The 25311-nt window shown below is 36.3% G+C and overlaps 3 protein-coding genes across 7 annotated transcripts; 2 read left to right on the forward strand and 1 right to left on the reverse strand.

Annotated features, from left to right (window-relative positions):
- Positions 1–432: 432 nt before the first annotated feature.
- Positions 433–3153, reverse strand: Pqbp1 (poly-glutamine tract binding protein 1). 2 transcript variants are annotated; one of them, XM_072897070.1, is made up of 7 exons: positions 3024–3153; positions 2045–2190; positions 1771–1880; positions 1504–1679; positions 1051–1231; positions 762–925; positions 433–692 (listed from the first exon to the last, which is right to left on the reverse strand). In XM_072897070.1, exons 2-7 carry the CDS (start codon positions 2112–2114, stop codon positions 500–502), a joined length of 894 nt encoding a protein of 297 aa, XP_072753171.1. In that variant the 5' UTR covers positions 2115–2190; positions 3024–3153; the 3' UTR covers positions 433–499. The 2 variants fall into 2 exon arrangements, with proteins under 2 accessions (XP_072753171.1, XP_072753172.1); XM_072897071.1 differs by lacking the exon at positions 3024–3153 and adding an exon at positions 2375–2427.
- LOC140668239 (cdc42 homolog) lies at positions 2586–5127 on the forward strand. Of its 4 annotated transcripts, none has more exons than XM_072897078.1 (5): positions 2586–2655; positions 3694–3883; positions 4074–4183; positions 4259–4456; positions 4625–5127. In XM_072897078.1, exons 2-5 carry the CDS (start codon positions 3706–3708, stop codon positions 4712–4714), a joined length of 576 nt encoding a protein of 191 aa, XP_072753179.1. In that variant the 5' UTR covers positions 2586–2655; positions 3694–3705; the 3' UTR covers positions 4715–5127. The 4 variants fall into 4 exon arrangements, with proteins under 4 accessions (XP_072753179.1, XP_072753181.1, XP_072753182.1 ...); XM_072897080.1 differs by having other exon boundaries at positions 2649–2787; XM_072897081.1 differs by having other exon boundaries at positions 2653–2792.
- A 6530-nt stretch (positions 5128–11657) lies between these two features.
- LOC140668225 (uncharacterized) lies at positions 11658–24891 on the forward strand. The gene is made up of 3 exons (XM_072897051.1): positions 11658–12504; positions 17210–17335; positions 18439–24891. Exons 1-3 carry the CDS (start codon positions 11673–11675, stop codon positions 22026–22028), a joined length of 4548 nt encoding a protein of 1515 aa, XP_072753152.1. The 5' UTR covers positions 11658–11672; the 3' UTR covers positions 22029–24891.
- The last annotated feature ends 420 nt before the right edge of the window (positions 24892–25311 follow it).

Raw genomic sequence — 25311 nt, forward strand, 5'->3', positions numbered from 1 at the left:
AATATAAAACAAAATATTTTGTTATTCCAAAAATTCATTCTCATATGTGTCACATTTTATTAGATCATTAAGGCGTCGATAGCAACAACGTATTTTTTTCTTTAATACAATTTTGAGATTTTATCATGAGCTTATCGAATAAATGTAATATTGATTGTGAGAAGAACACTTTAAAATAAAAATATAAAAAATATATCAATCTATCTTGTACATATTAATTCAAGTATGAATTATAAATTGCCAATAAAAAAATTTTCACAATAAGAAAATACAGGAAAAAATATTTATATTAATAAATTTTCAGTCATCCTTTTCTTGAAAAAAATGTAAATGAACAATTGATCCAGAATTTGTGCAAAATCAAAAACAAAGAGAGAACGTCAGAGAAAATTGCGAAATATGATATAGAGAGTTTCCACACACACACACACATCTATGTAAAGATATATATTAACATAAATCACATGCGTACATAATACATTGAAGTCACAATCTGTATTTATTCCGGTTTCTCGGGAAACGCAACTTTCGGTTTGTTTGCCGAGTCTGATTCTGTTTTACTAGCTCTATTTGAACGCAGTACCGCGCCCGGACTGGGATACGGCCTCATTTGATAAAGAGGACCTGATGCGGTTGTATCGGCACCAGTCTTGGCTTCGTTATGTCTAGCCAATCCATCTGACCATTTCCCTCTATAACGTAATTATATATAAGAATTATAAAATATATAATAAACATGTGTTTGAAATATAAATGCATACCTTGGAATGTCGCTATATGACGCTGGATCCATAGGATCCAACGTACGATCTTTTTTATCTTTACTATCACTTCTATCAGATCTTTGAATCCTTTTATTATCTGGTCCTTTATATCTTGTACGATTTTCAATCTTTCTATCCTTTCTGCTGTCACTTTCATCTACCTAAAAAGTCGTAGTATTATTCGTAAATGTTAAATATATTTTATTTTATTTGATGCTTATATAATAATAATAATAATAGATAACTTGTAAATTTTCAATATTATATAAAAAATAAAATTACTAACTTCCATTTGTTCTTGGTCACTAACACTATCATCACTTGACATGTTATCATCTTGATCGCCCGCCTTTAAATGCAATTCTTCACGTAATTGGGATGCAGGTTGTGATATTTGACACTTAGGATGACCAGGTGGTAACCAAGATACCAAATCAGATGACCAATCCCAATAGTAGTGTTGTCCACTATAAATAAATCTAAAATTAATCAATTTTGCTGTGAAATATTCTGTACAACGTACCTTCTCAATAACATATATTTTAATCTTTCTTTTCAAAAATATTGTTAAAGAACATTGATCAATTATACTTATAAATATATATTTTTTTCTATATATATTTTTATAAATTGTGACAATAAGAATATATTATACAATTATTACAATTTTAATAATTGCAAATCTACCATTTATTTTCTTTTAAATAATAAATTCATCTAGAAAACTATTTAGACTTACCATCCAGGATCATAGACTGCTTTCCAAGTCTCCGGCAAAGGATATTTCTGAATTAATTTTATTTGTCGTTTTAAATATTTGTCCGAAGGTTGTACATGTCCTAGTCCCCATAATTCTTTACATTTTTTTGTACATTCATGATAAATGTTATATTTATTAGGACATCCACTGTAACCCTAAACAAAGAAATGATGTCACGTCATTATAACTGTATTATTTCAATGTATACGAAAAATTTAATGGTACTAATACTAATCTCTCACTTACCATAAACTTTTGTGATATATCAATCTGATTAATTTCTTCTTTTGTATTGTCATAATCTTCAGCTATTACTTCTTCATGCACCTTCTTCTTTGCCTCTTTTTTTCCGGATTCTGCAAAATTAAAAATATAATGTAACATTAATATATATAATTCCTATTATATATACATATTTTTTTTTATCAATTTTTAGAAATTGAAAGCAAATTAATTTACTTATAAGGAAAAATTTTACAAACCGCTGTCAATAATTACATTTTTAGTATTAAATATATACCATGCTTTTCAGAGCCAGAAATTAATCCCCTTTTCGCAAGACGAGCGGCTAAGGCAGCTGGCAAAGGCATTTTGTGTCTTGTCAGTCCAAATCATTAAATATTTTCCACTCCAAACGTCACTCACGCTTTGTTTACAAAACGTAGGCTGAAAATTACAGACTATAGTGAGAATAGAAAAGAAAAATCTATGCTGGAAAGCAGACTTCAAGAATCGAACGATTGCAAAGTAATTAATAAATTATTAAAATTTATCGATTTTAGTTAAAATAAATTATTAATGACATAATGTTTAATGACAAATCAATTCTTGTGTTGAAACGTAAATATACCTCTTTTTCTACCTGTTATATACTACTCCTTCTGCACTAAAAATGAGAGAAAGAGCATACAAGAAGTGTAACTTTATGGCTTGCACTAAAGTCACACTAGTAATAATCTAGTGACTTTAGCTTGCACGAATGGAAATTCGGAACCGATATTCATGAGAACGGGAAAGACCTGTGCGAAGCGGCCTCGAGTCTGCGCGCGCATTCTCAACGTGACGGCCATCTAGCGTGATCGCAAACTCCGTGACGATAAAGCGTTGTCCAGTGTCGACGCCCAGTTACGTGTGAGTGTTTAACTTAAATTTCGTATATTCCGTTTGGCCCGCGAGCCATTACATCCGCCGTTAATACACAGGACGACTGATAGACTCGAGTTTTATTCGCGTCGCACGATATTCCCGGCATACCATTCCACCGTACGGTTAAGTGTATTTGACATAATGCTCAAAATGGCGACTCGGAAAACAATGAGCCTCCGGTGCGCTTGCACGCCACTTTGCGACGAGCTTACCGATCGTTCTTCTCGTCTCTCGTGATAGATTTATAACGTCCATCAAGCCCGAAAGACGCAAGAATTACGCAAAATTTATATACATATATACGTACACACACACACACGCACACACACATATATATATATTTATACACATACGTGTGTAATCAAAGTAGATTCTCGAGTCGGAGTGAAACAGAATTTCTCGCACGTCAATCCTTGTAGTAATCCGTGCAGCTTTACGACAGTACTCCCATTCATAAAAGAGGTTTGCACGCAACAATCTGTCTGCACTGTCAGTGAATTGTTGCATATATGCGATTAAATTCATTTAGCAATTTGTTTTCACCGGCATCGATCATCTCGTATTCTGGAACAAGAGAGACTAATTTAGAATCCAGTTTTTTTTTTTTTTTTTTTTTTTTTTTTTTTATTTGTTCGAACAAATGAAAAAAAAAAGATGATTCTACAGTTGACTATCTAACAGATCTTGTTTACGCCGTTTTATAATTGCATTCATTTTCAATATCAAAAGTAATATCAAGATAGAGCACTTGATACATTCAACATACCGCGACACCATATGTGAATGAACATTCTTGGAGAGATATACTCGATCCATATTCATAATAAATTATATGATGTAGCATGATTAATAGATAATTTGATGTAAACTGTAATTTGTATATACATTTGTACATTATGCAATCAATTTATTAAATATTGCATATATATCACTAATTATTAAATAACTTATATCCTTATTGTAATATTAGAAATCTATTTGAGTTAAAAAATAACATTTTTCTACAATTTCTATTTTTCACAGACAGAGGTCAAAATGCAGACAATAAAATGTGTCGTAGTAGGAGACGGAGCAGTTGGTAAAACTTGTTTATTAATCTCATATACCACGAATAAATTTCCCTCGGAATACGTTCCAACAGTATTTGACAATTATGCTGTCACTGTCATGATTGGCGGTGAGCCATATACATTAGGATTATTTGATACAGCTGGTAAATATTATCATTATTAGTGCATATACATTATTACAAAGTAAAATTATTTATAACAAATTATTTCAAATGATATATAATAATATATTTAATATATGTTATTATACATCTATTATAAATAGTAAGAAAAGTAACAAAATTATATTAAAGACAATTTACTAATGCTTTAACGTGATATTTTTATTCGTAGGTCAGGAGGACTACGATCGTCTACGTCCTTTAAGTTATCCACAAACAGATGTATTTCTCGTCTGCTTCTCAGTTGTATCTCCATCATCGTTTGAAAATGTTAAAGAAAAGGTATACCATAATTGATCGTTATAAAATATTATCAAATTCGTTAGTTTCATCTTTAATATTTTAATGCATTAATAGTGGGTACCCGAAATAACACATCATTGTCAAAAAACACCGTTTTTGTTGGTCGGCACGCAAATTGATTTACGAGACGATGCAGCAACAATTGAAAAACTTGCAAAGAATAAACAAAAAGCAATTTCAAATGAACAAGGGGAAAAGCTTGCTAAGGAATTAAAAGCTGTAAAATATGTAGAATGTAGCGCTCTTACACAGGTATGATAATTACTTACTCAGTATCAAAAGTTACACCATAAAATATAAAAGTTGAAAAGATAACTCAAATATAAGTTTCAGTTATATTATTTGTTGCTTTACATTCTCGACAACTAATTATTTAAAAATTATTTTTCCGCTATAGAAGCTATTCTTTTAATATTTCAGAAAGGACTTAAAAATGTCTTTGATGAGGCAATATTAGCAGCTTTAGAGCCTCCCGAACCTGTTAGAAGAAGAAGGTGTACCATTTTGTAGTAGGTGTTTGACTTTTTTGATAAAACTGTTAGTTCAGTGACGAAGACTGTAAGTTTCCTCATATACATTGCATGCAAAAAGTTTTAGTGACAATTGTTAAATTCTAAGGCATACAATAAGTATTTTTCAACATTGGCGGCATATACGTGGATATGAAGCAATCTTTATCTATATTGGCATATTGTGTAAATTTTATAATTATCAAATTGTAATATTATCACATTATCTTCGTCTTGCATAATGAATGTTCTATCGACGTATTTCACATCATTCCGCGCGTTTCTATATTTGCATCATAGCGATCAAATATGTCGACTGTTCTATGTTCCATTCAACACTGTATAAAAAAATATTTCCGAAAATTTAGGGTTACTATAACATTTATATCATATCCGTTTGTAAAAAAAATATCATTTCAATATATATGTAATTATATGTACATATGTATACATCCAATTATGTATATGTACATATAGTTATATATATATATATATATATATATATATATATATATATATATATATATATAATTATACATATATGTATACATAAAAACTATTTCATAAAGAAATGGAATTTTATGTTTCCTATGATTTATAATCTTCCATAGATTATGACGTGGCATACACGTATATGCAAGAGTGTAATATTATACTATTCTGTATTTTATAATTTCTGTATCATCTTGCATATTAAGTAAATGTTTTTTTATCTTTTTAGGCGAACAATATACTCGCCTTTTAATTCTTTAGCAATTTTTTTGTAGCAATCTGTACCTATAATGTATATATTTACCACAAACAATTTTGTGTGCATTGATATTTGATTCAAATTAATCAAATTTGAATTTTGCATTCTAGCTCAAAAAAAGTAATTTAATGAGAAATACGATAAAATGTCTAACTTACGTCTATTATTATCGTTTTTGTAACAGAAAGAGAAGGGAGATACAAAAATTCTTTCTTATTATTATGTGCAGAACCATATATGAAGTATCACACACACACACACACACGCGCGCGTGTGTTTAAACAAAATTAAATTCTGTTATAAAATTTGTAACCTTCTTAGTGGCCATATCGATATATTATCAGTAAAATAAATATTTACGTTAATATATATGATTAGTTTAATATATTTTTATGTGGCAATTGAATATTTCTTTAGTCATTCGTAATCCGCATATGATTTAATTAGTATGAGGTACAATAATTATTTTATTTTACCATTTCTTTTGCAGTGATTACGTTATAAAGAGCATTGGTGATTACTTAGTTCATGTAATGAATAGCAAAAATATATTGTTAGCTAATATATTCTATGAAAATATATAAAAATTCTAAACCTGTTTTAAGTTAAGATAATTTTATCTTCTTTTTTTAATTATTATTATTATTATTTCTTTGAGTTAAATCATTATATTTTGCTAACATACCCCATAGCAAATAAACATTTTTTTCATTTCCATTAGTTTATATATATATGATATTATATTTCACGAAACACACACACACACACACACACACAAAATAGACTATTGTAAGATGATATATAATTACAATTTTCAATCTGGATATAAAATGTAATACTAAATATTATAGGAAGTTTTTGATTCTCTATACATCTCTTATGAATAATTATATCACTTGTACAATATACACACATACACATATATATATATATATATATAAATAATATATAATAAGATTCTTTTTGTTTGTGAACTTAGTGAAAGTATCGAATATTAAAGGTTTACACGGGCCGAAAAAACCTAATGCGGCATCAAAGTCCAAATTTTGTTTTAAATATAATACTCATTCTTAAATATATATATATATATATATGACCCTGTACATTACCTATGTTATGTAGTTCTATTGGGTCGGATCGAAAGTTGCAGGTTTAGGCCCGTACAGACCTCTACTGAATACATTTGGCCGAAAAGTTTTATCTAACGATAAGTTAGATGAATATGGAAATAGACTTAGATTCTAGTTATTCCCACACGTTTATTATTTTTATTTGATAGATATATCTTTCTCATCTCTGCTAGTTATATCGCAATATGCTGAAATAGAAATTAAATATGTTTCAGTCTCTCTATATAAACTACGGGTAAAATTTTAACAGAGTTAAAATTGTTTCCTTTTAGCATCTTGCTAAAAAAAATTTATTCCTTTAAAATAAGTAAACTTTTCCTGCTTGATAGGAGTAAATAAGAAATTTACTTTGAAAAAATACCAGAGGATAAATCAGATTAATGATACTTGATAATGACTTGTATCAAAATTATGAATCATATTACACAAAAAATGAGTTGAAAATAAGAATTAATTTGATAAGTACCCAAAAATTTTTATAAGACTATGCACATGTGTGCGCGTGCGTGTTTGCGTATATTATTATATATAGCCAGGAAGAATATTTATATATTTCTACTGAAATTTCTTTTGTATATTATATTGATATTTGAGTCATACTTTTGATTCCCGAATGATAAAAATAAAGATGTTACTATAATACTATCCCGTTTATGTACATCTCCTATGATGTTATAATAACGAATTAATTCATAACATTTTTAGAATAAAATTGTCGTCAGACAGGAAATGTTTCACAGTCGTAAGTGTAAAAGTATTCATTTAATTAAAGTATTCATAAATTCATCCACTTCAAAAAGCGAAATCTCGATATGTATCTCATACATAGTTGAAATATATAAGACGTTTTTAAAATAATAGAGATTACTAATGTGTGAATTTTTTGGTAAAGTTTTTTTTACCATGTTCTTTCAATTTCGTATATAATTATAATTATTACATCTCAAAACTTTTATATTTATATGCCGCATATATTTATATTTATATTTTTATTTTCACATACACGATGTACGTTTCATTTTTTCAGTGAACTGTGGCAGCTATGCAGCCATAAAAATTCGTTACAATTTTTATGATCCAATTTATCTGCATAGATCGTAGAGATATTTATATATATAAAACATATATCCGATTTTGAATATTATTATCAAATAAATAACGGGTCGACTCGAATTCAGATGAATATCTATGTAACTCCAGTGTGGCTGCACATGTTAGTATAAATTTTTTGTCTGTCGAATGACATAATCCAATTAAAGTGAGCGCGGAACGTAAACCGAGCGTTAATTGGAGCGTGCGTGCTGGTTCTTTTATGTAGAATTCACAAGCTGACACGGATATTCTGCAATTTATTCGGACAATTGTTACAAGTCGTTTTCCCCGTTTGTTCGGTGGAAAGCAAGAAAATACTTTGTTGCTTTTGCAAGTGAGAGACACAGGCGATGCAACTGTTAATGTTAATAACAGCTAGAAATTCAGTACATAATTTCAAGCATGGCAACGTTAAAGATACGTGAAATGTAGAATTGTTCGCGTGACTTTACGGAAATGTAGAATTATTCGTGTGACTTTATGGAATAATTACAAAAGATAAATTCCTGAAAGCTAAAACTGAGTAAGAATTATTATTGTTATTATGTAACTCTATAGTATCCTGTAATTAATGATTATAGAATTATAAACACATGGAGAACATAAGAGATTACTCATTCAATGAAATGTACTTGAAATAGAAGAATGTATATACATTCAAGTTGCGAGAATAAAACGTTTCCAAGAATTTCTCAGGCCTTCCCGCATGTATAGCTCATATAAATAATGACGCGATGTAATTATGCATATGGGATTAATTAAGATAATTGAAACAAAAGGCTAAACATGACACTGGAATAGAATCGTTCTAAAATATAGTTAGGCGTATTCTATCAGACATTTGATACATCACGTAGAAATGTAAAGTAATGCTTAAAATATAAAGAAACGTGATAATACTGATAAGAGAGATTAACGTCCGAAAATTACAACAAATTAAAACTAAGCTTTTATTTCAAACAGTTCAACTTTGTAAAATTTTTTTTTTTTTTTTCAGACCCATATATTATTGTTAGTTTTATTTCAAACCGCGAGGTCATGAACTTTTGCAAAAGATATACAATAGCGAGAGAAAACGAGAGACATTTTGCCGTCAAGATAAAAATATTGCCGAGGAATGTACAACTTTTAAAAATCCAGATGAAATGTTCTTCGATAGAGAAAGACATTCCAACTCTCTCAATTTTCTTTCTCGGAAAATCGCTGCTTTATTTTCACGCATGCGAGAGAAAGAGACGCGAAATTGGCGGAGATTTTGCGCAGCATCACAGCGTGTCTTTTTTTCTCGCTGTTATCTTTCGAGCCATTTCGAAGACGAACGTGCTTAGAGCTTTGTGACAATCAGCAACAAATCAGCCGACGTCGGTAGAATAGAAAAACATCTTCTCCTTATTCTTCCTGTTAGTTCCGAGAAGAAGATCTAAATCTCTCTTTCTCTCTCTCTCTCTCTCTCTCTCTCTCTCTCTCTCTCTCTCTCTCTCTCTCTCTCACTCTGCCATCAACCAATCAATAGTGTTAAGTGCTTCTCTTTTAGCATATATGGTCAAAAAAATCTGATAATATTTTACAAGACTGATGTATAATGTTTGTCATAAACTAGTTGAATTGAGGGGCCCAGTCTATTCTAGCAATATGAAAAATTGATGATTTCTAACAAGTATTTTTAAAGAATATTAGAAATCTTTTTCGTATTTTACATATATTTTTATCAATTAATTTAAGTACATTAATATTTTTAAATCTTGGATATTTAGCTTTTTTATTTAATACAAGCTTCTGTATTCAAAAATGCCTGATTCGACGATGTGATACTTTTCGTGTAATTGTCTGAAATGAAAAAAGCTAAGTCCAGTTTTATTCCGCGTATGATATTTTTGAAATATTAAACCTCTAATTTCATTAGAAAACATTGCAAAATGAAGTAATGTTATTTCAAAATATATTTTCACTTCTTGAAGATCAGAAAAATATTAAATATATTAATCTTTCAAATTCTAACAAATTTACTACTCTAAAAACAAATGGCAAAAAGATGAATTTCTAGCATTCTTAAAAAAATTCCTAAGAATCATTTAATGTCTACTAGAATAGACTGAGCCCTTAGTAAAAACCTAACAATGTTCTCCAAATCTAAGAACATTGCACATGTCTGATTGCTATGCGAAAATTGGTCAAATGAAAAATCGTTGTCGCCTACAATCAACGGCGGTGGCGGCGACAACAATAATGGTGGTGGTGGTGGTGGTGGCGATGATGGTGGTGGTGGTGGTGGAGGCGGCGGCGGCGATGGTAGCGGCGGCGGTGACGGACGACGGACGGTAGTCTCGGTCGGCGCGTCACGGACGACGCGCACGGCGCACGTTGACGGACGTCGCTCTCAGGAAGAGCGCTAGTCGTGCGACCGGAGCGAGCGAGGCTGTTCAATTTCATTGATCTTTTCTCCCGCGTTCGTTCTCCTCGCGGACCATCTCGGACGTCGCGACGATTATTCTCTCTCTCTCTCTCTCTCGAAAAGAGGAATACGTCCTTATCAACGACGACGGCGAGATACGCGCGAGCGCGGCTGCACGCGATCGTTTAATCGACGAACCCACGTTACTCCCGATTGTGATTACTCGCGGAGGGAGGGAAGACCTCTCGGAACGCGCTCGTTGTCGTAGTGCAACGCGGAGGACCTATCTGTACGGACCGACCGCGGAGTCGCGTCGGTGGTCTCCTCTCGACATTCGTCAAGCGAAATCGATAAACGGGGACGTCGCGAAAGAGAGATAGAGAGAGAAAGAGAGAGAGAGAGAGAGAGAGGGACGGGCGCTTACGCGCGCACGTTACGATTCGCGTCGTGAAAGGTACGAAACGAGGACTCGCGAGGGAAAGAGAGAGATAATTGCGAGAGTGTGACAGCGACCGTGGTGGACTGGACTCGGCGTAGAAATTCGCACGACGACGTTTCTCTTCGCACGTCGAGGAAAGCAACAACGCGCTCTACCCACTTTCATTCGCGCGAGCGTGTATTTGTATCTTGTTGCTCTGTCAGAAATTTGTGTCGAGATCGCGCGGATCTCAATGAAACGTCGTGGTTGCGCGACGTCGTATCATAGTAACCTTGAGACACCGTCAAGGTAACCAGCTTCCTGTGCGAGAACGGGCAGTCCTCGTCTCTCGATTCGTCGTGGAATACCGGAACGACGCGATTATCCGCGAAATGAAGAAGATACCTCGAGCATACCTCGATCGATAGGCGCACGGTCTTCGCCGGACCGACTTCCTCGCGCACGCAACGCGAGCGAACGCGAAGCGTCATCGGGAACACGTGCACCGACGACGACGACGACGACGACGACGACGACGACGACGACGACGACGTCGGCGGATTGGATCGGTCGGTCGATCGTCGCCAGGCAACCGGGGAGAGGGTCTAAGCATGTGATTACCACGGCGGTTTCATCGATCACGCGCCGATCACCTTGAGGGAGAGGGATGTTGCGACCGTTCGACGGCAGGATCACTTAACGGCGGCCAAACGTCGATGGCCGACGCGACGATAGGGTTGCCGGGCAATGAACGATAAGGGTGGTATTTAAAAGACAGGTGGATCGCGTTAACGGCGCGAGAAAGTGTACGCCGCCGTCGTGGGAACAGTGAGCGTGAGGGACAGGTAGAAGCCGTAGTACAGGTGGCGGTGACAAGGACGGATAGCGAGGGGAAAGAAGGGAAGAGAGAGAGAGAGAGAGAAAGAGGAGAGAAGAATAGCCGTGTAATAAACTGTCCTGGGGAGGGAGGGCCGAGCCCCTGCAAGAACTGCACTGAAAAAGAAAAAAAAAAAAAAAAAAAAAAAAAAAGTATACAATGAAGAGAGAGAGAGAGTATGACATATGTCAATGTAGCAAATGACACGTAAAGAGGGAGAGAAGGAAAGAGCGAGAAAGAGGCAAGCTTAAAGGGGAAGGGGAGGGGGAAAGAAAACGGACCGAATAAAACCGCGAATAATGAAGGAACACGGAAACAAACATCCGGCGGAACCGGCGACGAAGACGCTCAAGTCGCTGCTGAAGAAGCCGGGCCAGACGAAGGCTAAGTCGCAGAAGCATCGCGTGGTGATCAACGAGAAGCTGAACGAGTTCTTCGCGGCGGATTACATCATCCTGATCAAGGAGGAGTGTTGCGCCGATTACGAGGAGGACTGCGACTGCTGCTACCAGGAGCATGAGTTTATGCGGCTGGGCAATTGCAAGGAGTGCCGGGCGGAATTGAACATGCACTTTGGCCTCGGCAACGGCAGATACGGCGAGATGGCGAGGGGGGTAGAGCAGACGTTGTGCGAAAACGCCGCGCGTGGCGGAGCCCGCGGGAAGGGTCAGCAGGGTCGCGAGGACTCGCAGGAGGACGACGACGGGGAGGACGAGGAGGAAGCCGATGACGCCGAGGAGGAAGAGGACGACGAAGAGGAACGGGAGGACGAGGAGGAGGACGAGATGGAGAACGTCGACGGGAAGGCGGAGACGGCGACGGCGACGGCGACGGCTACGGCGACGGCGACGGCGACGACGTCGCTGGAAAAGAAGGAGCCGAGCGAACGAAAGAACGCGGACGCGGAGGACGGGACGAAGGGACGCCGATCGAAGGAGAGCGCGGATTCTCAGGAGGAGAGCGGAACCGTGGTTCCGCCACCACCGCCACCACCGCGGCACGAGCAACAGGAAACGTTGAGCCCGCCGGAGGGTTACAAAGACGTGTGCTCCAACAGCGAGATCGCCAACGAGACGGAGCAGCATAGCCGTACGTGCGCGGAGTGTAATTACTATCAGCAACAGGCAACGGGTGAGTCGAGCTCTTTCTTAGTCTTTGCTAATAAAACTTAAACTCACTTATTTTCTCGATTAATGCTTGGCGAAACGCGGAAAAGACGCCTTCCTCCGTTTCCTTGAATTGTTGCGATGTAAGAGACATCAAAATAGACTAATAAGATTAAATATATTTCGTTATCTGAAAATAAAAAATAGAATAAAAATATGTAATAAAATATTATGTAAAAAGTTATTTCCATTTTTTTTATATAAAAAAAAAAAAGAGATCATATATAGCTGAATTAATTCTAACTTTACTTTATTTATTAACTATTTTTTCAAATGTGATTAATAATATATTTAAAAAAGAATTATAATATATAAGCAACAATTTTAATTGGGTAAACTGGTGAAATAATAAGCAATCTTACAATGGGAATGTTGATTCTAATAAAATAATTCTTTGTAGATTATTCTGGGTAGAGAGAGAGAGAGAGAGAGAGAGAGAGAGAGAGAGAGAGAGAGAGAAAGACAGAAAGTCTAATTTGTTTGGTAGATATCTTATCGATTAGATTCTCATTTAGATAAATTTGAGATTACGAAGACTGGCGGAGGGAGAGAGGAAGGATGAAGATTGGAAGTGTTAGCAATAATTGAATAGAAGTATATTTTGCTACATTATGTATATATCATATTATAAGTTGAATCACTGTCAGCAATTAATTTTTCGAATATAGTGATATATTATTTGTTTCACCCATTTTGTAAATTTTACTTTTTTATCTTACTATAAAGAAATAATATATATAACAAAATTTAAAAAATAATACTAATTTATCAAAGTAATAATAATTTATATAAAATGAACAGTTATCCAACTTGCTTTTAATTTAAAACATCAAAAACACATGAATGTTCTCTTTGTCACTAAAGAAAAAAATAATTTTATAATGTTCTGCAACGAGTCTTGTAATACAAAGCTCAATATAAAACGTAATAAACTATAGTAAGCATTTGAAACTTTCCAGAAGACTTCTGATGCGTATTCTACATCGTTGGTTAAAAAAGGAGAGAAAATCCATGCATAGCCCGTTATTATCTAACAACCGTGTAAAATATTCGTCAGAAACACTCAACATTAATTTTCTTCGATGCTCAATTATAACGGATCTATAAGATGCATTTTATATCAATTGATCTTCATATTGTAGATATTATTAATTTAATTTATTGTTATATATAATGTAAAAATTACATCTGCCTAATAAAAATTTGTGCAATAATTATTATTCGGACAACACTCAGTCCCAAATTTCTATTAACAATATCTGGAATTTTTCAAAAGTTATTTTTAATACTTTATCGCTTCACATTTTCATCGAGCGTCGTATGAAAAATTGCTTTGGTAGAATCATAATAATAACTTATTACATTGGGGATAAAAAATTTAATATTATTTATTAAAAATTATCATATTATAAATATTCATTTATTAAATATGTATTTGTTTATTTATTTATTTATTATATATATTATTATATATAATTTTATCATTATTAATATGTAACATTGCAAAAAATTTTGTTTCCTCCCATCTAATTACATATTCGAAAAAAATATATTATCTGATAGTATGGAACTCAATCGAAATTTCAATCATTCGATAAATTACAGATATTTCTTTTTTTTCTTTAAATGTCAGTTAACCAAAAAATATAATAATCATCGTATTTCGCTTTGCTTTTTAATGAAAGCGGAAAAATGCCTAGAGGCGCACGAATTATTTGTCAAAAGAGAATATAACGTCAAAGTCTGTCTATAACGCGTTTATTGTAGTACGTTTCAATATTATGTTCGTGACAATGTACTAATATAATTCATATATAATATAATACGCTTTACGCTGCACTCGATTGTGCGTAATGAAAGTAATGATGATGCCACGTATCAAGAGTTGGATCTATCAGCTTTAATGGAAAGGTGCAAATTAGGAGAATTGCATCGCTGCTCAGCTCTTTTCTCACACATAACTGAGAAACACTCCCACGATATCCCTCTGCCCCTCTACCCTCACAGGATGCGTATATAATAATGGTATTGTTTTTCATGAGTCTAGCCACGCTCGGTAAGTCGTTTAAGAACATAGTAGAAATTTTTATGCGCATTCTTTAGAATACCAAAAGAGCTTTTTAAAAGGAAAAATATCTGTACTTATGAATATTCACGATTATTCTAATTTGATAGTTATAATAATAATTTCTTGAAACATTCACTTTTTAAAAAATAAATAGATGAAACATAGTAATACGCCATATATACATATATACATATATACATATATACATATATACATATATACATATATACATATATATATATATATATATATATATATATATATAAATTAAAAACTGACATTGTTAAACTTTATTAATTTGAAAAGTTTGAGGAAAAATAATTCAAGCATATAGAGCACATGCCTTGCAAAGTAGGATGCATAATTCGTATATTTATCGATTAAAAGCCTTGATTAGATTTATGAACGCAGTTACAAAATACCAATGCATGTAGATATAGAGTATAGGCTTATTCGTGTATCAACGTTCACCGGAAGCGCGGCCTAGCGTAACTCCGGTACTTCCCTGATACTCGGTAAGAGAGCACTTATATTTCTAACCAAACGACTCGTGTTTATGCTATGAGAAATAGAACTAAATTCTTCATTAGGCGTTACGGTAATTGAGTTCTACAAAGTTTTCGAAGGTTGTACAAAAGAAAGAAAGTAAAAAAGTAGCGTGAAAAATACATGTAACATACATGAGTATCATACATGCGATGCATAGACAAAATATTTTAACGTAGATGTTAGATTCGTAAAATAAAGTTTTTATTTTTATGTTTCGAATTCGCAACAGGTTGCAATTTATATGTAAACGTGCGTAATATATGCGTAAGCTAAAATAAAAGACAGTTATTTGATGTTTTCATGAGTAAGTTGCACTCTTTGCATGTCGTCCCCTCACTTTAAAGCGACAAAAATAAAAAAAATGACGCAATAAAATTCTGGAGAACAAATTAGATAAAATATGCAACGCATTGTTAGGACACAAAGTTGTCATTCAAATAAAGCAATTTTTATCTATATATGTATACGTTACTCGTGTAAATTAAATTATTAAATTATTCATTTTTGAATTCATAAGACAAAATGTATAATTATCTATTTTTTTTTATTTATGCGTCTTTTAAAGGGCATGAGCTTGCGATATAATTAAATAAAAAATAAAATTTTACTCTAATAATTCAAACGAATTAACTCGATTTTCTTAGAATAAAGGATATGATATATCATGAAGGCAATATGACAATAGAAAACGTACGTCAGCATATTAATAGTGCAAATGTGCTGGACTAGAAACTGCACAAGTTATACAAACTGTCAATTGTTCAAAGTGCGATTTTGAAAGTTCATTAATATCGATGACCATCTCTTGGAACAATTGTCATAACTAGGAAAAATCGTCGGAAATATTCTTCCTCCTCAAGTTTGACATTCAAGAATTTCTTTTAAAATACTTCAACTCCATCATTAAAAATTTTGAAAGAAACATTTTTCTCGCATTAAGTTTTGCATTCATTACTTTTACAATAGTCGACATGCCCTAAAAGTACACTGGTACGTCAAGTTTAATAAAAATTAATTCCCATGTAGCCACATTTAATCAAGGAAAATGCCGTTGGGACTATGTGTACTTTCGTAACGAGAGCTGAGTAAAAAAAAAAAAAAAAAAAAAAAAATGGAAAAAATAGAGCAAACAAAGTTTCAAAATCCTAATTTATTTTAATATTACTATATCATATTTTTAGATATTTTTATTATAATTATTTATTGCTCTACTGACAAATCTATAATGTTTACATACGATTTGATACGATCAATATTACGTTGCACAGCGCGCGTTAGACTGATTGTGAGCACGTCGAATTCCTTTTGACTTATAGATCATTTGAATAATTTCGGGACGTGATAAAATATAATATCGAGAGTCACATATGTCTATCAAATTTTTAATGATAAAATTCTAATTAAGATTTTGAATGCAAAAATATATATTGAAAAATAATAAAACTATGATAAAATTTTCGTAAAACAAAAGAATTGTTTTTTCAAATTCTTTAATGCTTAATAATGACGGAAAATACGCAATTTTGATACACTTTATATATCTCTTTTGCGTATCTACAAGATATCGTGATACAACACTGATAAGAGATAAAGCTTCTAGCCTTAGTGCTTTAAGATTTTAACGAGATAATGTAGTACAGAAATGGCACTTGTATCAGACGTTACGACTTTATTATCCATGACCACAAAATGACAGATTTAATGAATAGTATAAAGAATTCTGCGAGGATCACGTATTATCCAAAGATAATCAGTGAGTGATATAGATAGCATACATTTCGCATATCAATTCGTTGTTTTAAAGATTGATAAATAGCGTAGTTAAATAATCGTATAATGTATATATTTCAAATGTATTCTACTAAAAATAATTATATATTCATTTAATGATGTATTACAGGTATTAGTGTAACAGATATTAATTACAATTATTTATATATTATAAATATCAACAAATATCTGTTGGAAACATTGTTTGTAAAATATTTACTGAAAATCATAACAATTTCGAATATTCGAGAATATTAGTGCGATCTTTCTTTTTATGTTATAGAGTGTGAATTGCAAGCAAAAGATCATGGAAATAAACAAGATACACAGGATAGCAAGGATACGGTTGTCGACGGTCAAAGAAATTTGCAAGAAAGACTGGATAAGCAGCATCGAGCATCTCTCCCTGGTATATTTTTTTCTTACTTTATAGATTGACTTGTGAAATTTGAATCTTTACTGCAGAAAAACTTGTCTGTACAAACTATTCTTTAATAAGAATTTATTCTTCGGATACTTTTTACTTCGTCTTGATTTAGTAAATTCACAAGATCTTTAAAAGATATTTTAAAATTTAAGACAGTTTTATATTTGAATTTTATATTTTAAGTATACTATTGTATTTACGCAATTAATAATAATTTATTCTTATATATAGTTGTAAAAATTTCTTACATTACACGAAATGAGAGTAATATTCATTTTAGACATTTTAGACAAGAGTAATATTCATTTACACACATTACAGTTTTTTCCATACAATACATATTTTTAAAAGACGTCTAAAAATGATTTAAAGACGTCTTATCGTTCTTTAGATATCTTTAAGTTCCCTTTTGTCCTTTCTATGCTTTTAAAGCTGCTTGCGTAATTTTATGATAATTAATGCTCAATTATAAATAAATCTCGAATACGATTACGATCATTTACATCTATTTTATGAAGGCGATAAACTCTTGAGTAAATAAAAAATGCCACTTATGTGTGTTACGATATATATATATATATATATCTATTTGTTTCTAACGCGAGTAATTTTCAAAATAAAAATCTTTATATAATGTTTATTTGCATTTAATGAAAATATTTCAAGTTTGACTCTTTGATGCGTTCCTCTACTCTTCTGATTTAATTCAAGCGATATAATAATTCTGTTTAAAGATTTGCAACATCCTTAAGTTGTCTTTCATCCTTTTATGCTTTTAAAGCTGCTTGCGTAATTTTATGATAATTAATGCTCAATTATAAATAAATCTCAAATACGATTACAATCATTTACATATATTTTACGAAGGCGATAAACTCTTGAGTAAATAAAAAATGCCACTTATGTGTGTTACGATATATATATATATATATATATCTATTTGTTTCTAACGCGAGTAATTTTCAAAATAAAAATTTGGATATAATGTTTATTTGCATTCAATGAAAATATTTCAAGTTTGACTTTTCGACGCGTCTCTCTACTCTTCTAGTTTGATTCAAGCGATATAATAACTCTGTTCGCAGATTTGCACCATCGTTATCTCGTGGAAACAATAACTATGACAACTGTTACGGAGCGGCGTATTGTGCGGGAAATTAGCGAGGAGGAGCGAAAGGATTGCTACGGACGATCCGACACGGATAAAGACAAGAACGTTTGCGACGTCTCGAGGGATAACGGTTTTAATCCGGCGCTTTGTCCCGGGACGGGCGAGAATGCGGGGCAGTTGATTCCGCCACGGTGTAACGACTCGGATGTCACAGAGGATCGTGAAATTGAACACGCAAACGCCAAAAATCCTACGACGGGCAACGATAAAAGGGAGACGATAGTGGAAGCGGAACGCATCAGCGATCAAACGACGACGACGGCGGCGGCGGCGAGCGAGCAGTCGCGTGAGCAGGACGCGAAAGAGTTGTCCCTCATGTTCAAGCTGGGTAACGTGTCCCTCGCCAGTAACAGTCTGAAGCCGAATTCCGCGGTGAGACAACTTTTTCCTAACCCAAAGTTCATCTCGCCACCGCCGGCGCCTGCCAACAAAGCGACTTGTCCGGAACACTCTCAGGACGCGGAAGCGCAGAAGTTTCTGATCACCGCTGAGAGTCTACGACTATTCGACGCCGTGAAAAAGTCGACGATCCCTGGCGGCTCGTACGAGTCGCCGGAATGCGAATCCAACTCCATCAAGAGATCCATCGAGCGGAACACGTTGCGTCGGAGTCTGATCGGCAAGTATAACACGATATCGCGCAAGAAGAATCTACGGCCCAAGAATCTGTCGTTGGAGGAACGAATCAGGCAGCTCACGTGCGTCGATCAGGACGACGAGAACGTGACGGACACAACGGATAGCTCCGATAACACCAACTCCGGGACGGGCGACGGCAAGTACCAAAGCGGAGATCTCTCGATACGAACGTCACCGTTGGGCGAGGAACGGCCTATGTGCGAATCGCTGCCGGTGAGCGTGACCTCAACGGAAACCACTGCCACTTTAACGATGGTGCCGACAAGATCGAGCTCCTTGACCACGATGACGACAGCGATGACAACCGCGGCAGGTACAATGGCGTCCGCGAACACGCACGGACATAACTCGATGCTGGGAATGCCGATGCTGGTGACGGACGCGCCGCCGAATGCCCAGTCGTCCACCTACCGAAAGATCACGGACCTGTTTGCGCACAAGAAGAACATTCAGCCGAATCTGCCCGATCTCGGGATCGGTGGCAGGAGTCTCCTCGCCAAGGAGTGTCAGCCCAAGAATCCATTGACGAAGATGAATTCGGATGTGCGAAGGCAATTGTTGGCAAGTCTGGCGCCGCTTTCTTGCGTCGCTATCAACAGCTCTGATAACCAGGATGATTATTATCGGAATGAATCCAGGATACTGGCGAATCGCGAATCGATAAACTATAATTCGGACTCGTCGTACAGCTTGGACGATATAGAGGCCGTTTTAAACGGCGAGGACAGAAAATACGCCGGTCAACCGGACGTGACGAGGTGCACACCGATAGGCAACAGACCTGACATTGGTGACAACACCACCGACGAGTTGCTCGCGTTTGTCGAGCAGGACAAGTCGAGGATGGAGCGGATAAAACGCCGCTACAACGAGACAGAGGACCGTTACGCGTTCATTAACGGCTACCATTCCGAGGACAAGGCGGTGAATACGTCGTCTAATGAGAATTATGACGGCAAAGGCATCAAGAACGATGCTCAGGCGGACAACGAGCAGGAGGACGACGACGACGACGAGCTCAACGATTACGGTTTCAATCGGCGACCGTCGGTGACGGGTATAAAACAACAGTACGAAGCTACCAACGACGTTTCCCATCGGCCGCGATCTTGCGTCGGTGCCAACAACTTCAACGACGCGAGACCCAGTTCAATGTACTTGCCAATGTACTGCGATGTGAATGGCGACAAGATCGACGCCAAGTTGGCCGTCGATGGAGATGAGACGATTCCCATATCCGTTGACACATACGCCACGTTGGGAAGCTTCGAGCGAGACACAAATACGATCAATCGCATAAACACGATGCAGAGACAGATCGACGACATATATCAGACCATCGCCGAGAGCACGGCGGTCACGGCCAACATTCAGGGTGTCTCCGAGCACGTGACTTATCTGGAGAACGCGGTACCGCGACAGTTCGTCGTCAGGACACCGTCCGCTGACGGTGCCGCGCATCTGTACGCCGAGCATAGGAACGGCCATCACTACTTTCAGGAGCAGCAGCAGCAGCAGCAGCAGCAGCAGCAGCAGCAACAGCAACAGCAGCAGCAGCAGCAGCAGCAGCAGCAGCAGCAGCTCTCCAACACGCGCATGTTACGTATCGCGGGCGGCGGCGATGATGTGGCGGGTACGATATACACCAACACTCTGTCAAAGATGCAACGTCGCAATCCGCCGGTAACGATCGCTAACTACCACTGCAACGTCCTGCCCGGCGGCACCGTGCCCAACACCACCAAGTGCTATCGCACCATGTACTTCGTGCCGTACAGCGGCATATCGGATCCCACGTATCAGAATCTACAGCGTATCCTGCCGCCGCATTCTTCGCCCAACTACGCCAGTCACATCGAACGGTACCCGTATCCCCGTTTGAATAAGACGAATCAGCAACAAGCCTTGTACTACAACGCGAATCGTTCCGCCACGTCGCATTCCAATTTGAATACATCCCCGCCGGTACCGCCCCCTCCCCCGCCGCCACCGCCGCTCGCATCCGTCTCGAGCCCCAACTCCTTGCAGGGCGGCCAACAAGCCTTGCACCTACATATACATCCGCACCAGACCGAGGAAGCCTTTCGATCCCCCAACATGGCGTTTTCGCCCGTGCCACACTCGGCGATCCATCATCCCATGCAGTTCCATCATCATCAGCATCAACATCAGCATCATCACGCCGGCGAGATGGCGTCGTATCGGGTAATGACGCAGCAATCGGCACCTTCCTATACGGTAATCGCACCCTCGAGATGCTTACCGGCGAGTAATCAGGATGGCTATCCATTATACCCGGCGCACGTGGCACGCGGTAACGCTGTCGCCGGCGTCGCGGCGGACATGCAAACCCAGACGGTCACCGTCTCGGCCGCCTCGTCGTTCTCGTCTTCCTCGTCCTCGTCGTCGTCGTCGTCTTCCTCCTCGTCTTCGTCGTCGTCCTCGGCGTCCGCGTTGTCGTCGTCCTCGTCTGCCGCCTCGGCCACCGTCACTTCCCTCAAGTGTACCGGGATCAACGCCAAGAGCTGCGAGCAACCGATCATGGGAGCGGCTTACAACGTCGCGCAATCAGCAACGGGCAATGTAACTCCGCTCGTGTGTTCGACGTCGACGACGACAACAGCTGTATCTTCGATGACGCCGTTGCAACTGTCACGGACCGTCAACACGTGCGCGGTAACGGAACGCGGAGTTCCCGAGGGTGCCGCCAGCCTGCCCACCCGGGACTTTCAACAATCGTCCAGCTCGACGAATCCGACGCCGCACGTCCTGCTGATGTCCAATTCTTACGTCGATCCCAACGCCGGTCTTATGTCTACCCCGAACAATCCTACGAACACGGTGTACTACGCCATGAACGTCTGAAGATGAACAACGATGGAATTACGATCTGGATACTGATCTGGATATGAATGTCCAATGAAGGACACCCGAAGAATTTCGCGGAGATTTAAAGCGCCGATATCTTTGCGGACACGGTTACGTCGCCTGGGAAGTATCGTGTGAATCTTTTAGAAGCCAAACTAATCAACTTCACTTTTGTAAATTTCTTAATTTTAGTATCAATGACCACGTTTACACGTCATCCTTAATCGGGTTTAATAACATCCGTAGTTCTAAGACTAATCAATCACAGTCATTCCATTCTTTAGAGTTTAGAGGAAGTGCGACTGATTTGGTGATTGGATAGTTTTAGAACTACGGATGTTATTAAGAGTGACGTGTAAACGTAGTCAATTACACACGTGTGTAATTAGTGCTAAAAATTCTGGTATTAAAATGAAAAAATTTACAAAAAAGAAAATAGAGTTAATGAGTTTTTTTTCTGACAGGCTCATATCGCATTGTTTAGGCCTCGAGTGATTTTGACGAGTGGTTTATATGTAACGGAGATACACGTTAAACTAGAGAGAGGCTCGCCGATTTTTCCACCTCCTTCTGCAATCGGTTACATAGCGGAAGTTACTCATCTTGACGGTGACGTTCATCAAGGGTAAAATTTTTCTCTTAATTCTTTCCGATTTGGCGTATCTGTCGCTTTCTTCGTTGTCTCTTTCTATTTTATCTTTTATCTACGCTTTTAACCTTTGCAATTTTTCCCACGATTAAAAACAACGCGAAAAGAGCCTCATTTACAGAGAGAGCCTAATTTCTTTTTACGAAATACAAGAGTTATATTTTTTTAAAGAGGTGCGACCGACGAGACCCGTGCAGGATTTGCATAAGATTATTAGGCACTGAATGAAGTCATAAACGCTCTTTAGACACGAAAATATATATTCGTTGCAAACCTTTCACTAATATATATATATATATATATATATATATATATATAAAACGTAGTAAAAATATTATTAGAGGAAGTGTATATGTGTTGCGCTATATATTGCACTTGTATTAATGTTCTCCAATACTATTTTCGTTACGTTATTTGACACCATTTACACAGTACCGGTTATATTATAGCGATATAATATAATATGTTAGTTCGAATTATATTATTTTAACGCTCGTTATCATCGCGATATTGTAACACTGTACAAACTTTTTACAGCACTGTAGATATTTGTGTTCATGTGATCAATGATTCTAGGATTTATTCTCTATTAGAATTGTGTGTAGATATCGCGGTAGAGATCGATAGTTACTTTTGTTAGATACTATCGTCATTTATGATCTGACGAAGTTGTTAAATTTTTGTTTTGTAAATTACGACGATAATTTATAAAACGCGATCGGGGCATTAAATTGGAAAACTCGACAGAGAGAAGACCCGTCGCGAAGAGAAAATACGTAAGAATTTTTCTATAAAGAAGACGCGGTAGCGTCTATGTGTTACACTCCACAATAATTCCGAAAAAAAAGGAAGAAAAAGCGAGAGAAAAATTCTGCTTTATTCCGTGCTTTGTGCTGTAGTAAAACTTCGTCCCTTAGAACGAAAGACGCTATTCACTTGAATTTCACTTGTACGCTTCATGCCAAATTAAAACGTATCAATGCCTCTAGTCAGTATAAAATTAGTCTACGATCTAAGAGATACACGGGAAAGGAGAATATACGTCGGAAAGAAAAGTTAAAAAAAAAAAAAAAAAATGCAAGATATAATTCACTCTTGTTAATTAATTTCTTCGCTTTACGTCGTCGACGGGGTTCGCTCGAGATTCTTTCTCATATAACGGAGGATCCCAACAACGTGAGGCGTCAACCGAAACCAAAATTATGTAGCATATCTATATTTACAGTTACAGTAGAAGCGACAAATGTGTTTAACGATCCTTTGACATTTCTTAATGACGACAAGTATTATATTATATTATAAATAGACGTATTGTACCCAGACACACACACACACACACACACACACACACACAAACAGAGAGTAAGTACAAAGTACTCTGCGATGCTTAGAAGACAGAATATTTGTTACGGTTATTTGTGCTCATCCTTCAGCAACACTCGTCGGCGTCTCTCATCAGGAACTCGTTGAAAGTACAACCGTCTCGCGTAAAATTGTCTCCCGCGTTCGTATAAATCATCCTATTCTATCGAAGACCGACAGTTACATAGTTGAAATAGACAATATAGGGGAACGCGAATCTATTTTTTAGCGTAGCCACTTTCGCTAACTCACTTCCGAGAAAACGTATCTTATATACATAAAGTAGTACCTCTAAGGCCGGTATTCACAGTCCGATCTTATATTTAAGATCGTCTTAAGACGATCTTAAATATGAGATCGGACTGTGAATACCGATCTAAGATCGAGGAATAAAATCGCACGGCCTACATACAGTTGACACTCGTGAAACAAGATAGATAGTTATTTATTTTCTTCGTGCCAAAAGAAAAACGATTTCGCGATGAAGCAGGGGATGTATTACAATGTAATGGGCTAAGTAACGGGATTGAAGATGTAAAACACGCGTTTGACAGTCAATTACGGGGAATTCATGAGAACGGGAGAGACGAACCAAATGGAACATTTCTACCGCATCGAAGGAATGAGACGATTCGATATGCAATTTCTCACTTAATGGATATTGAACGATCGTAACGATAAGGACAAGCGCTTGGAAGATACCGCTCTTCGATTCGTTATTCTCGCGCGAGAGTGTTAAATAACGCGTATTGTTTAAATGATGACTCTAATGATTAAACACTGTTTATCATGGCAACGTGATAAACGAGAGAAAGATGAATATATCTCGTGAGAGATTTTAGAAATTATATATTATTATTTATAATAGTTGATATATGTATAATATATATTGTATATTATATATTATTTATATTTATATATATATATATATATATACATACATATATATATATATATATATATATATATATATATATATAAAATAATAAATTTAATTCTCTGTTAGAAAATGTAGCGTTGACACAGCTGAAAGTTCTCGTGTAACGCAGAATCCAAATGGAAGGTGATATGCGAAATTGAATCGCGATTCTGTTGATATAAGACTTAACGTATGTAAAACTATTCTCGTCGATGAATTCTCTACGCGTTTTAACTAAATTCACGGTTATAGAAAATAGCTCTGACCTTTCGCGAGAGAAAAGGTTGATTAGATGTATTAAAGGCCTCGCGGTCTCTACATCATTGGCGGTGTATAAATAAATTGTACGG

This window comes from Anoplolepis gracilipes, chromosome 7 (assembly GCF_047496725.1).
Source record: "Anoplolepis gracilipes chromosome 7, ASM4749672v1, whole genome shotgun sequence".
NCBI lineage: Eukaryota > Metazoa > Arthropoda > Insecta > Hymenoptera > Formicidae > Anoplolepis > Anoplolepis gracilipes.